The sequence below is a fragment of the Punica granatum genome, chromosome 4 (assembly GCF_007655135.1).
Source record: "Punica granatum isolate Tunisia-2019 chromosome 4, ASM765513v2, whole genome shotgun sequence".
In the NCBI taxonomy this organism is placed as follows: Eukaryota; Viridiplantae; Streptophyta; class Magnoliopsida; order Myrtales; family Lythraceae; genus Punica; species Punica granatum.
Genome location: NC_045130.1, coordinates 3,730,790 through 3,744,946, shown reverse-complemented (window position 1 = coordinate 3,744,946; position 14,157 = coordinate 3,730,790). Strand labels below are relative to the sequence as shown.

General features: G+C 40.8%; 3 protein-coding genes across 6 annotated transcripts; 1 reads left to right on the top strand and 2 right to left on the bottom strand.

Moving 5' to 3' along the window:
* Window positions 1–655: 655 nt before the first annotated feature.
* On the bottom strand, window positions 656–5,672 carry LOC116204521 (geranylgeranyl transferase type-2 subunit alpha 1). Its single transcript, XM_031536651.1, has 8 exons — window positions 5,459–5,672; window positions 5,196–5,358; window positions 4,606–4,766; window positions 4,421–4,525; window positions 3,247–4,041; window positions 2,806–2,986; window positions 1,896–2,082; window positions 656–1,392 (listed from the first exon to the last, which is right to left on the bottom strand). Exons 1-8 carry the CDS (start codon window positions 5,572–5,574, stop codon window positions 1,004–1,006), a joined length of 2,097 nt encoding a protein of 698 aa, XP_031392511.1. The 5' UTR covers window positions 5,575–5,672; the 3' UTR covers window positions 656–1,003.
* A 153-nt stretch (window positions 5,673–5,825) lies between these two features.
* LOC116204523 (protein SICKLE) lies at window positions 5,826–8,085 on the top strand. 4 transcript variants are annotated; one of them, XM_031536655.1, is made up of 3 exons: window positions 5,826–5,955; window positions 6,617–6,930; window positions 7,136–8,085. In XM_031536655.1, the coding sequence occupies exons 2-3, from the start codon at window positions 6,621–6,623 to the stop codon at window positions 7,813–7,815; spliced, it is 990 nt and encodes a 329-aa protein (XP_031392515.1). In that variant the 5' UTR covers window positions 5,826–5,955; window positions 6,617–6,620; the 3' UTR covers window positions 7,816–8,085. The 4 variants fall into 4 exon arrangements, with proteins under 4 accessions (XP_031392515.1, XP_031392516.1, XP_031392513.1 ...); XM_031536656.1 differs by having other exon boundaries at window positions 5,828–5,955; window positions 6,621–6,930; XM_031536653.1 differs by having other exon boundaries at window positions 5,831–5,955; window positions 6,583–6,930.
* A 116-nt stretch (window positions 8,086–8,201) lies between these two features.
* Window positions 8,202–12,773, bottom strand: LOC116204522 (VIN3-like protein 2). Its single transcript, XM_031536652.1, has 4 exons — window positions 12,562–12,773; window positions 10,656–11,274; window positions 9,874–10,193; window positions 8,202–9,251 (listed from the first exon to the last, which is right to left on the bottom strand). The coding sequence occupies exons 1-4, from the start codon at window positions 12,578–12,580 to the stop codon at window positions 8,491–8,493; spliced, it is 1,719 nt and encodes a 572-aa protein (XP_031392512.1). The 5' UTR covers window positions 12,581–12,773; the 3' UTR covers window positions 8,202–8,490.
* Between the last annotated feature and the right edge of the window lie 1,384 nt (window positions 12,774–14,157).

Here is a 14,157-nt window from a genome sequence, read left to right as displayed (position 1 = left end):
TGAGGGGTCTCTCGGTTGGTCTCCTCTCTCCGAGCAACGAAATTGAACATCTAATGAAAAATCTTCAATGCACACGCAGGAAATACACGATCATGTTCGGTTGTTTGATTTCAGAGTTTGATTTTAGAATTATGATTTTAATTTTAACTCTACTCACTACATAACAAAAACACATATTTTTCAAGACAAATTTATAATATCATCTCTTTTATCATTTTCTACAATCAAAATCAAAATCAAAATTACCTTAACTCTAAAACCAAACGCACTTTAAGGGTCCGTTTGGTTTCAGAGTTTAATTTTAAAATCATGATTTTGATTTTAACTCTACCCACTACACAACAAAAACACACGTTTCCAAATCAAATTTATAATACCATCTCATTTATCATTTTCCACAATCAAAATCAAAATCAAAGTTACTTTTAACTTTGAATTCAAACTCACCGTAAGACACTTCAAAAACATGATCTGCTTGAATCTGAAACTTCAAAGAATTGGACTGTGCGATTCAGGCTCTGTTTGGTTTCAGAATTGTATTTTAGAATCACAATTCTAACTTAATTCCACCCACTACAAAACAAAATAACTCATACAAAGTCAAAGAGTGGGTCCCATTTATATTACTTTTTCCCACATCAAAACAACATAACTCTTACAAAGTCAAAGGGTGGGCCCCATTTATACCACTCAAAATCAAAATCAAAATCACAATTCTAAAATCCTACTATGAAACCAAACACCACCTCAATCTCTATAAAGAAAGATCCGAAGCAGACTGAATCTCGAGATGGTCAGAAGCTCAACCCGAAAACAGCATTGATTTTTTAAGCCTGGAGTATAAGATAATTCAACTGTGAGTCTAAGATGATTCCAATCCGAGAAACTTAAGAAGTGAACATCTAAACCCTTTCAACCCAGATCTTCTGATTATTCATCGTCATCCTGAACGACGATGTCTGCATCTTATAACAAGTGGTAACAATACTGTTGCATTAACGCATCAATGCAATTTTTGGCCATCCAACCACGTAAGTTCAGGAGTAATCTTGACCAAGAAAGACTGGAACCTCTCATCAGCAACTGGGTTTCCTGCTATGTCTAACTGCACCAAGTCCAAGTCTTTGAACACCAGGAAAGCCTCCCAGTAATTCTCCACATCAACTCCATCCGGCAAATCCTCATCCCGGTTCCAAGAGATCTCCGCCGAGTGCGACAGCGGAGACGTGACCAGATAGCGACAGGTGTCTATAGGGTGGGACCCGATCTCATTGTACGATATGTTCAATGCTCTCAGACACTTGAGTGATCTCAGGGGTTCCAGAGCAGAGAAACTGGTGAGTTTGTTGCTGCGTAGGTTCAAGCAAGAAAGGAGTTGCAGAGCCTCTATTCCTGTAGTAAGGTCGGGATAAAACCAGTTAATCTCTTTCCATCTCTTTAAAGAGGAAACAAGAAATCACTTCAAATTACATAACGGACTGCTTAAGTATTATACCAATTATCAGTGCATAAAATACTGAAAATTCGCAAATTACGTTTCATCGAGAATGGCAGTATTTTTTAAAAAAAAAGATGCCTTGGTTTTGTCTACACCAGAGACCTAATCAAAATCCAGCCCCTCTGGACGGGCCAGAGGAGAGAGCAGAACTTGAGAATCTCCTGAAACTAGGTAATAAGAGCCTTGAAAAACTGAGGATCCATCTCGAGAGAAAACTGACTCGTCGAATTTCACAAGAAGTTGGCAATAGAAATCAACACAAACTTTAGGGACAGGGGAGATCTTCTACAAAGTAACATGATATTAGACAGGGAAGATCCAATCTATATGAGGCAAAAGACTCCTAACTTCATCAAGTGAACCAATCTGGCACTAAAATTTGGTGGAAGCAACTTACCTTGAATTGAATGAAGCTCGTTGTCGCTGAGGTCTAGGATATGAACCCACAGTAATTTCTCAAATGATCCCACCCGAGACAACGACAGGTTATTGAGGCGTAAACAGACAGGACCATCAATACTCGAGGACTTGATGCCTTCGTAGCAAAAGCAGTGTTTCAATAAAGAATCCCTGCTGGAAACCAGCTGCAAGAATTACACAAAATTTTAGACCTAAGGTCTTCATATCTATATCTAAATTTATATCTATCTATATAATATAAAGCAGAGCTATGATGGACCTAGCCAGATGTCCTCAGACTGCTTTGACCATTTAAACAATTGTTAATGAATTACAAATTGTCTGGGACAGATCATCTATTTACCGAACTAAGATATTTGATATTTGTATTTCAAAAGATTTTGATTGGAAAAAATTACTCACTTGATGACTCAATGAAGATTTGGTTTGGTTCTCCACGACTAGTTTTCTATATTTTTTCCGGTTACAAGGGAGGACCATTGGCCTAGTACAATGAAATAGAGATCCCAATAGCTAATAAAGGGGCACGGGTAGTCCCAGTATCAAACCCAAAACCTCTTGATTACCAAGTGAGGGCGTACACCACTATACTACAACCTCTTTGATTAGTTCTATATATTTCACATTCAGAAATACAAAGCATGAAGCATAGGCAAACATGTTGCCTATTCTTGTTTAATCAAAACTTACTCTGAAATAAAAGTTGGGTAGGGTTCTATTCTCCTACATGAAAAATGAGTTCAGTTACCTTCTTTTGCCAATTCCAATTGTTACCTTTTACTGGTGAAATGAAAAGGAAATTAGTGAAGTCTAGGATAATTTTCACGACTATTTTACGGAAACGCCCATACATCTCCAGAAATAGACTTAAAAGAAAGGAAATTTACCTGCTGCATCAAAACCAAGCTGCTTTGGTCCTTATAATAATGAGAATGTGGTGGATCCAATCTTATGAGATCTCTATACAGTTCAAGAACTTCTTCAGAATGAGCCATCTTATTCGCATATGGAGACAACATGTCATCCCGAGCCATCAGAAGTCTGGCAAGCATCAATTTTCCAATTTTGCTACAAGAAAAAGAAAATTGAATGGAAAGCAATCAGCACTAGCAAAATTCAGAAACTACAAAATACCAATCAGTTACAGACTTTACGGGGCCGTTTAGATTCAGAGTTAAAGTTACTTTGATTTTGATTATGATTTTGATTGTGGAAAAGGGCAAATGAGATGTGATTATAAATTTGACTTCGGAAACGTGTGTTTTTGTTGTGTAGTGTGTTGAGTTAAAGTTAAAATCAAATTTCTTACCAAAACAAACAGGGCCTACCAGTCCGAGCTCGCCAACAAGACCCTAACATGATTTATCTCTTCTGTCATGGTATCAATATGCCACCTCGAAGCTGCTGCCTCATCATTATCCTCAACTGCTCGTGTATAAAGCAGACGAGGAATTGATTCTTCCAGCTGTCCTTCAGAATTATGAAAGTCATCTTCTTTCCATTGAAATATTTCATTCTCGTGCCTTCCAGAAGATTTGGTTTCAATAGGTTTTGCAGCTATTGTGTACTCTAACCTAAACGGTTTGCTGAGCGGAAGACCACTTGAAGACATGATGCCTGGGCAATGTCCCAGTCTCACCACAACTTTTTGGGGGTTCAAGTAATCAAGATCTACACTAGATATATCTAGATATGCAACCCAAACTCGCCCAAATCGAGAAGTTTTTGGTGAAAGTGACTTCCATGTAAGATCTTTGCTCGTAATAAATGAAGCTTCCACAGTTACTGTCAACGAGCTAATGCCTTCTACATTCTGATTGAAAAAAAGAACCAGCGGGAATCTTCTTAAGTCACTAGAAAGCCTAGAGAATAAACCCGATGCACCACCAAGGCACCCGTTTCCCGACACCCTTAGATCAGCCCCATTGGCAGGCCAAGAAGATACAAGTAGGGGAGCCTTAGATTGGATTGTTTGTTGAAGGAGCCATAGATGATAAAACCAAGCACTCTGATCATCCGGATCTGTAAATAGAGCATCACGCACAAAATTGTACTCCTCGCTCAAAACATCTTGAGTAGATGATCCTTGATCCTTTTTCTTTACTAGCTCGGACAATAGGATACTGTAAAAGAATGTAACCTAATGATTAAACAAGTCAAATCAATCCCAGATATAGTTTTTCAAATATTTGCATATCTTTTTTAAATCATGTTCACAAAGAAGAAATACAGAATCCTGCCTTTAAATTCTATCTCCCTGATAAGAGGATATACTTCACTGACCTTAAGAATTTGGCAACTTAAAAGAACAATGCACAGAGTCAATGCCCTCTAGCAAACAGTCATATACATGGCTCCCATGAAAAGGTTTGTCCTTACCAAGAATTCTGCTACTACATTTCAATCTCTAATACTCAAGTACGAATCAGAAGACAACTGCTTTACCACTGAACATGCCACAGAAGACAGTTCGTACACAGCATGGATATAATAAAACTGTACCTGCGATTATGCCAGGCTGAATAATTACTGAAATTATTTTCAATCAAATTTTCTGTGTACTTCAATTCGTCCTCGATGGATCGATTCATCAGTGCTGCCACAAATCTGCCAAAAACTTCCGGAAGGAAAGTCAGATTACGGTGAGAAATCCCTTATTGACAATTATAATAGGTCAAGATGTTAACCTCCTGTAATTCCAAGCATGGAAGTTCCGGGAATCTTGTTTTTGCAACTTATCCAAAAGCCTCAATTCTTCATCTATGGATGAATGGCCCTTGCTTAATACCCATTTTCGATGATGCCATGCTCCATAGGATTTGAAATTTTGCCTCAGTGCACTCTCTACCTGTGAAAAGTTTGCCCGCTCAATCCAAAAACTTTACAGTGCGGGCGGACTCCCAACCCATGCTTTGCAGCACCAAGAAAAGGAGGGGGAAAAGCACCATAGAACATCTTCCTAACAACCGATTGGGCTGCAGAAACGAGCTAGAAAATAATGTAGCCAGGGAATATGCAGGGAAAAAAAAACCGAGACTTAGTCCTCCTTTGCATTCTTTTCCTTATGAATGCCAAAAATGAGCCAAGTTCAACTACCGTATGAAAGCTAAGCCAGGAAGAGAAAGATTATAAAACAGCCGACGAAGAGATAATCTGATCCTGGTTCACATGTAACATTGAAATTACAAAAGCTCAAACCTTGACAGTGAAAATGGACGATCAACAATTGAATCACCAAAGTCGATTGAGTTAATATAGAGTGATGTATTGAACAAACCACTTTAAGTTCTTTGTCGAAGATCGACTTAACAGAGCTGGGATCAGACTCGGACTCTTTGACGCAGTGCTCGACGGCGAGCTTCCGATAGTTCCAGGCGGTGTAGTTCTCCGGATTGATCTCCAGCAGCTTCGCGCTGATCTCCAGAGCCTCCTTGGTGTAGCTGCGAGAATGCAACCGCAATGAAAGTATAAGCATTGGATTCGGAAATTGCAAAAGGAGGGAATCATTCACTGGACCTCAGAGAGAGAGAGGAGTAGTACGTGCGGCTATGGTGGAAAGACAGGAACTGAGACTGGAGGGATCGGAGCTTCTGGGATTTGGCGGCGGAGGCGGCCGCGTCCTCCGGATTGGGAGCCATACGAGGCCGCCCGTGCATTGTTTACTGTCACAGACAAGGAAGAGAGACAGAGAGAGAGTGTGTGAGAGGGAGGGGCCTCTGAATCTTCTCAACGGTCTGAGCTTTCTTACGAGATCCTTAACAATGGCGGCCAGGCTTAACGATGAAGGAAGCACCGGACGCGAGTTCAGCAGAACTTCGGGGTGCAAAAAGAATAAACATTGTTTTATTGGGGCAATAGCATAAACAAGAAACTACATGAGGGCAAAGTCGTAAATATGATAACACAAAAACAGGTTGGTTTCCCAATTTGTGCGCCCGGGTCTCCTCCTTGAGCCTCCGGCAGCTCTCCCTCTCTCTCTCTCTCTCTCTCGCGCACACACTGCCGCTCCCGTCGCCTCTGTACCTCTGCCGAGATAGGTAATGTTGTCTCTCTCGATCACCGCCGTCAGTCCTCTGTCCGTTCATTCAGAAACCCCTATGAATCCTCACGATTTGAACTTTCCCGCTTGTTTGTCGCATGGAATTTCTATTGAATTTCACTCGTGGGTTGCTTGGAAAGCGAAAAGGGAGGGTTACTTAGTTCTGGAAGAGGTGTTCCGGTTGCGGGGAGGGCGATCGTGAGTGAAATTTGAAGTAAATGATTACTCTTCTGTTTAGAGTGAGGAGTCATGTTTCTTGATGGTGTGGAGGTGGTTGATGAGAACCCTAGGGGCTATTAGGAATTGTACTCATAACTCAAAGTCGGTTTCGGGCTGCGCGATTGGCAGTGACTGCCATTGGTATGTAGACTGCAGTCGGCAAACAGTGTGCAGAGGTGCTACCGGTGATTGTAGATGGTGAAGTAGGATTTATTTTTCTTCTGAAAAGTCGGGTTTCGAAACAAGTTTCTTGGAACGCTTTTAAGAACACTTTCTAAGATTGTTGTATTCTTTTTTCTAATTACTCTCATCCGATGGATCGATTTTCCTCTTCAGACATTTGTTATTTTGAGGCAATTAAATTCATGGCGTTGAGATTTTGATATTTCCTGAAGTGACTTTGCAGTCTTCCTGATTTGTGCTCGATACTGCTGATTTAGTAAGATGGAGGAGTCAGAGAAGAGAAAGGAGAGATTGAAAGTGATGCGCATGGATGCTGCTCGAGCGCAATCTTTGGATAATCCTGAAGCTCTTCCTGGACCCAGTTCCCTCGCTAATCCCTTGATCGAAATGCCCGGGCCTCCTTCGGTGCAAGAGGAGTCGCGCGCTGCTCCGAGGTTTGATTACTACACGGATCCAATGTCAGCTTTCTCTGCAAACAGGAGGAGGAATAATCCCGGGAGTCAGACTCAGCACAATTATATGACTCCAAATCATTTCCCCCATTCAACTGCCCATTTACCATCATTTTCAGGTACTTTCTTACGTGATTTTCAACAATATCATTTTCTGTTGTGAGCTTCTTGTGGCTCTTTCGAATAGATAACACATTTTGGTACTTGTTGAGCACTATGTTTCCTTGGTCTATCTTGCGTTTCATTTCTGATGTTTTCTTGAGAAGTTGCCTTTTCTCGAGCCTTTTTTTCATTTTATTTCGGTAATAAGGTTGTGATGTGCAGGGGCAAGGAACTTTGAAACAAGCCCATCTCCTCAAGCCTATCAGTGGCAGGCAAGCTATTCACCCAACCACGAGATGTACCAGCCACATGCTCCGCAGCCCAATTTTGCTCCATATCAGAGCCCGAGGGCGACCTCCTTACCTTCTCTGATGCATGAAGGAAATCCTCCTCGAGGTTGGAACTCCCCTAGTTTTCATCACCCATACAATAATGCGCCAAATAGTGGTTACTCACCGAACCCTAGCTTCCGGCAGTCGGGTACTACTTTTACTCCAAGGCACAGTAGCCCTCATTGGCATGGTAATAGCCCCAGAGCCACAGGGCCCAGTTTTGGTAGAGGTAGGGGCCAATCGTCTGGGTATGGAAGTAGGGGTGGTGGAAGAGGGCTAGGGTTTCGGGGTAGTGGTTCTGGGTCGGGCAGGCCAATGGGCCCGGAGCAGTTCTTCCATGAGTCGATGATTGAAGACCCCTGGAAGGACATGGTTGCTGTCGTGTGGACTCCAGTAGGTGCTCATTCGACCGGTTCCTGGATGCCCCAATCGGTTCGTGACGTTCGTCAAAAGAAACCGAGAGTCACCGAGTTCCCAAACAAAGTCAGTGACGGACTGAACCTTGCAGAGTTTCTTGCTGCCACCTTTAAGGAAGCGTCCAACGAGGCAGAGACATCACTAGAGACATGAGGATGATGCCATATCTGTTTCGATTCCTAAAACTGGTTAGGTTCTGACCAGTAGAATTAGTCGGCTTGTATGAATAGTATAAATTTTCGGCTCATGTAATTTTTTCCTCCAACCAAAAGTGTAATCCCATCCGATGGCCGCAAACCTCAGTGTAATGTGTAAGCAATTAGACGAGTTTTTACCGTGTTGATCCGCCATAGTTGTTAAGTTTACGTATCCCAACTGTCCCGTAAAAGTCAATTCAAAAAAAAAAATTTACAGTTCTGCAAAGATTTGTTGTTGATTCCTGAATATATTGTCGGAACTTCATTTGTGCTGGTTTGATGATAAAACTTCAATCCAACACGTGACCAGAAGAGTTCGACCTCGACTCAGTAGTCTCCAAATCGGTCGCAAGTAAAGAAGGCAATCCATGAAGTTGAAAGAGAGAGACTTGAGTTTCCTACTCGTGCGATGGCACGCCACAAAAATCAAATTTCTTTGAATTCAAATAGATTAGCCAGCCATTGCCTAATGCCGGAACATCAGCATATCCTATGTTGAAGGAAGAATGTTTCTGAATGATCATTTGTCATGACGACAAGAGAGTAAACTTGTCAGATTCTAAAATTTCCAAGTGAGATTATAGACCGTTGGCCTTTCATGCCTCCACCTATGTCACGCGGCAAGAAAGGATCACCGGAAGTTTTCTCCATGCCGAGAGACCCGATCCCGATAAGAGCATATCTCGTCCGTGAATGAGTGGATGAGTTGCCCTGCCAAGCTCTCCGGGTCATCAATCAGAGTGTCAACAAAAACGCTGACAACCTTCCTCTCCTGCTTCGTCGCCTTGAGGCTGAACCAAGTGAGAAACTTCACCCTGAAGTCCGCATCAATGTCCCCTCTCTGCTCCAACCACTTGACTGCCCGAACAGAGAAGTCATATTCAGTCTCTTGGGTCCGCCTCCTACACCCAAAGCCAGGGATCTCGTGCTTTTCTTCATTGGGCTTGTTTGGAGTTGTTGGGAAGAATGATATTGGGCAAATATTATTTTGAGCTGGTGAATAGAGCTGTTTGGGGGCGAATTTGATTTCGCTGGAATTGGAAGATTCCATGTGGCAATGAATATGGTTCGGCCGGTTTTCAGCTAAGCTCTTAAAAGAGGTGAATTTCGGTGATACGAGAGTTGCCCATTTGGCTTCCCAAACACCTAATACAGAGGAGTTGCTAAATATCAAGACTTTGCAGAAGTACTCAGTCAAAGGGAGAAGACCTGTGATCTTGAATCTTTTCTCAGGCCTTAGAACTATGAAAGTGGGGGTCTCCGAGTAGTCCTTGGCAGCATATTCACGATGCCAGAGCCTGCAGCCCAAGAAGTTCCTAAATAGGGATTCTTCATATTCGAGCACAATAACAACTGAGGTTGAAGACAGTTCTTCAAAGTGGATCCTGCAAGCTAAAACAACCAAGGGACGTGTGATTAAAGAAGAAACACAGAAAAAAAAAAAAAAAAAAAAAAAGAGAGAGAGAGAGAGATTTTGAATTAAAGGCACATAGATTAAGGGCTGAAAGCGCCCCCCCCTAACAGTTCAGAATTTAATTGAATTTTCCTATTCCCTCTCTCTTTTACTTGTACCCTTGAACTTCATCTCTCCTGATTCAGATTCACAGCTCCATCATGCAACATGTGCTCATGCTTACATGCAAAGCACCTTCCAGAAAGAGTGTTCAGACGACAGCCAACAAATAGACTGTTAGAAACCAAAGGAACCATTTCTAGGATTTGTTCATGTAGGTCACAGTCAGCCTTTCTATATGACATTATGAAGGCCGTGCTAATAGTACTGCCACTAAATTCTGAGCCTTTTAAGCAGTTCCAGACAAAGTGCGTATATGGACGGCTGTAAAACATTAACCATGCAGAAACAAACTTTTGTTTCTCCATTTTAGCAACTTTAAAATGAGTTTAGTAACCCTGCAAAAGTATGCATAAGCAAAAGGCTAGCAGCTCTACAAGTAAACTTAATGGGATACTTCTGTTCTCAGAGCTGTCAGATTCTGGAATGAAAGAGACATACTTGGTGGCTCCTTTTCAACAGTATCAGCCTGAGGTGGCCCAGAAAATGTAGAGTCAAAAGATTCCAAAGCAGAAGAACATAACTTCTGCACCTCAGCCCCACAGGAGAGCCGATTGACAAGACCTCGGACCATCCTCGTGCCTGCCAATTCAACTGGCCCGATTTCATCCTTTAGTAGTTTAGATGCAGCTTTCACAGTCTTTTGTAAGTCCTTAAATCTTTCGGTTCCTTTGAGAATCTTTTCAGCAAGGGAGATACGAAGACACAGCTCATCAACTCTTCTGGCTTCTTTCGCAACCAACACCTGTTTTCTCCACAGCCTGCAAAGTTTCGCCTGTTTCATCAGAACTCCTTGCTTCCAGTAATTATAGGCTCAATCAACAAGAATTTCAACATTTTCAAGAAAAGAATAAAGAACAAATCAACATTGGATGTTCAAATATTCATGCATACTTTGCGTGGACCTATGGTATTAGGTTGCTATGCTAGGGATTATTACATCTATATAATTTTATTTTCCAACTAACAACATTAAGCAAGAATCAAAAAAAAAAAGCAATAATAAGGATATGGGCGAATAACTAGATTTCCTCCCACAACATACCCCTCCACCCCTGTTATTATATCAAAGCTAATCCCTTGTTTACAGCACGAAGATTCCCTATTTTAAAAAAGATTATTCATAAGAGAATATAGTTACCCAAGCACAATGGTACCAGCTATTCTTGTAAGCACCAAGCCAATTGTAATGTCAGAGAATTCAAAGTAAAGAACTTTAGTACCCCATCAAGCCATTGACTTTGCCACAAGATACGCAATACAAGCCTCCGTCCAATTTTCTACCAGCACTTTTTGCGATGCCAGACCGCGCGTGACTGAGAGCACATTTGAGATGGCAAGATATTCCACAGGAGTTGACTTCATCAGGCGGTTCAGACCCACAAGTCAACCACAGACTCGGATCCTTATTGTCATCATAATTTCGGCATATGCAGCAGGAACATCTCCTGCAAAATGTGTCCTCTTGGCTTAAGGTGGCCTTGCAAGCAACATTGCCACAGACCTTAGGGACAGGATTATCCTCGTTCCTCTGCCTTTTGGCTCCTGGTTTTGGGTTTCCAGGGGAGATAGTGGGAGCAATGGGAATATCAGTATTGCTCCCATTTGATTTTAGAGAGACCAATTTCATTAGATGCTCAATCATTTGGAACTTTGTGAATCCAGTGTACTTTCTCTCCTTTCCCATTTCGGCACATATGATTTCAAGAAGCTCCCTCCGAGTAAATGAGCTGAGGATCTCTGAGGCATCCTTGGAATTGGACTGCTGGGCAATTTGATGAACAAGATCTCTTTTTTCTTTCATGCTCAACTGACTACACTTTGCAGGGTCAAGCACAAAACCTGCACAAAAAGAAAAAAGTATTTAGTGTGCATATTTTGTCTTACAGGAGCATATGTAGTTAAACTACAGCATTTCTCTTCAGCATATCACCACCCAGATAATTTCCTCTCTATTATCATGGACTCTTCCAAACCAACAACCTGAGATAGAAAAATCTAGCTATACAAGCACCAAGATATTCGTAGTGCCATGTGTCATTGACTATCCCTTAAGCACCTAACCTGTATTAACTGTTTTGCACATTAACTACCATATATGTTCATCATGGCAGGAAGCACTCAACCGGCACCGAAATTTTAAAAGAAAATTTTTAAGCTAACTCCTCATATTAACTCCCAAAATTAAGCAGGCAAGAGAGATTGAACAAATTTCCAGTCTAAACCCACATCTAATATGAGCATCCAAACTTTTCAATCCTTGATCACCACCGCACAGCCCTGCAAGAAGTTCATGCAGACCACTCCTGGGGCCATATTTTAGTACCCAGCGAAGTACATTATGGGTCCCAAAAGTCACAAAAGAAAATAGAGTACCATGCTTTCGTTCTTTATCTACAACCTTAAAACTTCCACATCTCTAGATGAGCAATACAACACGGAACAAAACCAGCATTGTGGGCTCATCAATCTCATTGTCTCAGACGTATCCAATACCCGCTTGTTTCACAGGAATCAGTTCACGAGCCCCATCCTGCTACCAGGTAATAAATACGGTATCAAGCTACCTATCAGCTTCATTTTATTTGTTTTGTCATTCTTCAACGGATAGGAAGCACACAACTATTCGAAATTCAACAAAATATCAGTCCTCTTGGAACCAAGAAGATCTTAGATGATCATTCCTCACAATGACAAGGGGAGAAAGTCCGCGCTGCAACTCCATCGGCTCTTTCTCATCCCCATGGCAGAGTACCAATATCTAAGAAATACTCACTAGCTAACTCCAAAGCACTTCATCTACCAGTTCAGTTATTCAATTTTCAGACATGCGAGGGCAATGTGGGACGACATAAACAACGATGATCATATATTTATGGCCATTATCATCAGAAAGCTAAACTCTTTCACATGAGCAGCAAGCCAGCGTCCGATCACCCAAAACTCAACACCAAATCTCCCAGAAATGGGAAACAGCGGCCCATCCGAACAAATGTGCTCACGCTCGTACCCACATTGTCGAGACCAGAGGAACCTCAATCATTCCGGCATTGTCGAAACGAAGAAGATGAAAGCGACAGGTGGAGGGAAGTGGAGAGGGAGAGAGAGAGAGAGAGAGAGTTTACGAACCTGAGAGCGAAGAAGCCATGTGACCTGAGAATGCCGCAGAGAAGGCGAAGTGGAAGAGGAGAGGGGACTACTGCTGCGGTGTGAGACAAAGCCTTCTTCGTAATAATGGAGGTGAAAAAGAAAACTGGGAGGGTAGAGCAGAAAAGTAAGTCTCTGTGTGTGTGAGAAAGAGAGAGAGAGAGAGAGGATTTACGAAGCCGAGAAGGTCTCCATTGATGAGCGTGAGAGAGAGAGAAAGAGAGAGAGAGTGAGATGCCGTTTGTTCGTGAAAATTAAAAAAAAAATTGCAAAATGAACTAATTAATAGTTATAAATTAATGAACGAATCAAATGAGTGTATAATAACGAGAATTGATTCTAACAGTTTGACGTTTATTTCAAAATTTTAAGTAAAAAATTCGTGAATGAAAAATAAAATTATTAATTGTGAGAGTTTTAACTATTAATAAATCGATTCGAGTCGAATTAAAATAGTTGAAGGCGATTGAGCTTCCAAAGGATGCTCCAAGTTAGATACTCGTGATATACTCGTGTCACTTTATTATTAAAATTTTATTTTATTATATTTGACCATAAATCTCATTAATAATGAGAAAGAAAATGACGAATGAATTGTAATGGATAAATAATTGATTCATTAATAAAAAAGAAGTGAGTTAACTCGTATAGACTATTTAAAGGAGGTGCTTCTTTGAGAAAATCTTAAGTTTAAATCATCCCGAAAATCATGTAATCTGCACGGCCTATAATAGAATTGACTTGCCCCCGTAAACTTATAAAGTATTCTCGTGGCTATTTAGAGTGTATTTGGATTGAGAGTTGAGTTGAGTTTTGTTTTTAATTTGTTTGTAATAATTGTATTGTTGAATTATGAGAAAAGTGTGAAAAAGTAATAAATAATTGAGAGAAAATAATGATTAAGTAATAATTGTGTTGTTGAATTGTGAAAAAGTAATGAATAGTTGAGAGAATTTAATATTAAAAATTGAATTAAATTGTTAAAAATATTTAAAAAAAAAAAAGTAATAATTGTGATGTTGAATTGAAGATAAGTGAAGTTGAGTTGAATTGAGTTAAATTTTGTTGCGAAAATAAACAGACCCTTAACTAGTCGGACCAAATTCGAATAAGAAAGAGAGAGGGAGAGAGAGAGAGAGCGCCATAAATGAGAGGTTTTTTGGGCGGAGAAGAGAATGCGACTGACGGGGGCGAGATCGGAAGGTCGAAATCACTGCAGGTGTATGGAAGAAAGTGGGCGAGTGGACCCCACTCGCTGCTCCCTGTCTCTGGCCGTGATTCGCACGCTCGGCTTCTCCGCGGCTCCCTTCATCGACGCTGTCCTTTTCCTGTTATTTACTTTCGATCTTCTTTTTGCTTAGGTGACTGTATTTTCTCCCTCAGCTAATCAAAGTCTGAGTAATTTTTTATTTTTCCCATAACTTTTTGCTTTTTTTTTTTACCAATTACAATAAAGATTCATAAATTTAATATAATAAAATAAAAATTTTAATAACTAATAAAGGTATACGAAATTTTTTAATTATCGATCAAAGATATGTGTCATTATATTACATCTTCTTTTTACATTTTGTTGTT

Bases quoted from the DNA above. Each gene is read 5' to 3' on its own strand.
- LOC116204521 (XM_031536651.1), bottom strand. From the start codon at position 5,574: ATGCACGGGCGGCCTCGTATGGCTCCCAATCCGGAGGACGCGGCCGCC. The intron at 4,526-4,605 runs GTTAACATCTTG...AGTTTTTGGCAG, and splicing joins CATGCTTGGAATTACAGGAG to ATTTGTGGCAGCACTGATGA. The intron at 4,042-4,420 runs GTACAGTTTTAT...ATTCTTTTACAG, and splicing joins TCAGCCTGGCATAATCGCAG to TATCCTATTGTCCGAGCTAG.
- LOC116204522 (XM_031536652.1), bottom strand. The intron at 10,194-10,655 runs GTACTAAAGTTC...GAAACTTTGCAG, and splicing joins AAAGTCAATGGCTTGATGGG to GCTGTGGAGAAAACAGGTGT. The intron at 9,252-9,873 runs GTATGTCTCTTT...TGGTTGTTTTAG, and splicing joins TGTTGAAAAGGAGCCACCAA to CTTGCAGGATCCACTTTGAA.
- LOC116204523 (XM_031536655.1), top strand. From the start codon at position 6,621: ATGGAGGAGTCAGAGAAGAGAAAGGAGAGATTGAAAGTGATGCGCATG. The intron at 6,931-7,135 runs GTACTTTCTTAC...TGTGATGTGCAG, and splicing joins CCATTTACCATCATTTTCAG to GGGCAAGGAACTTTGAAACA.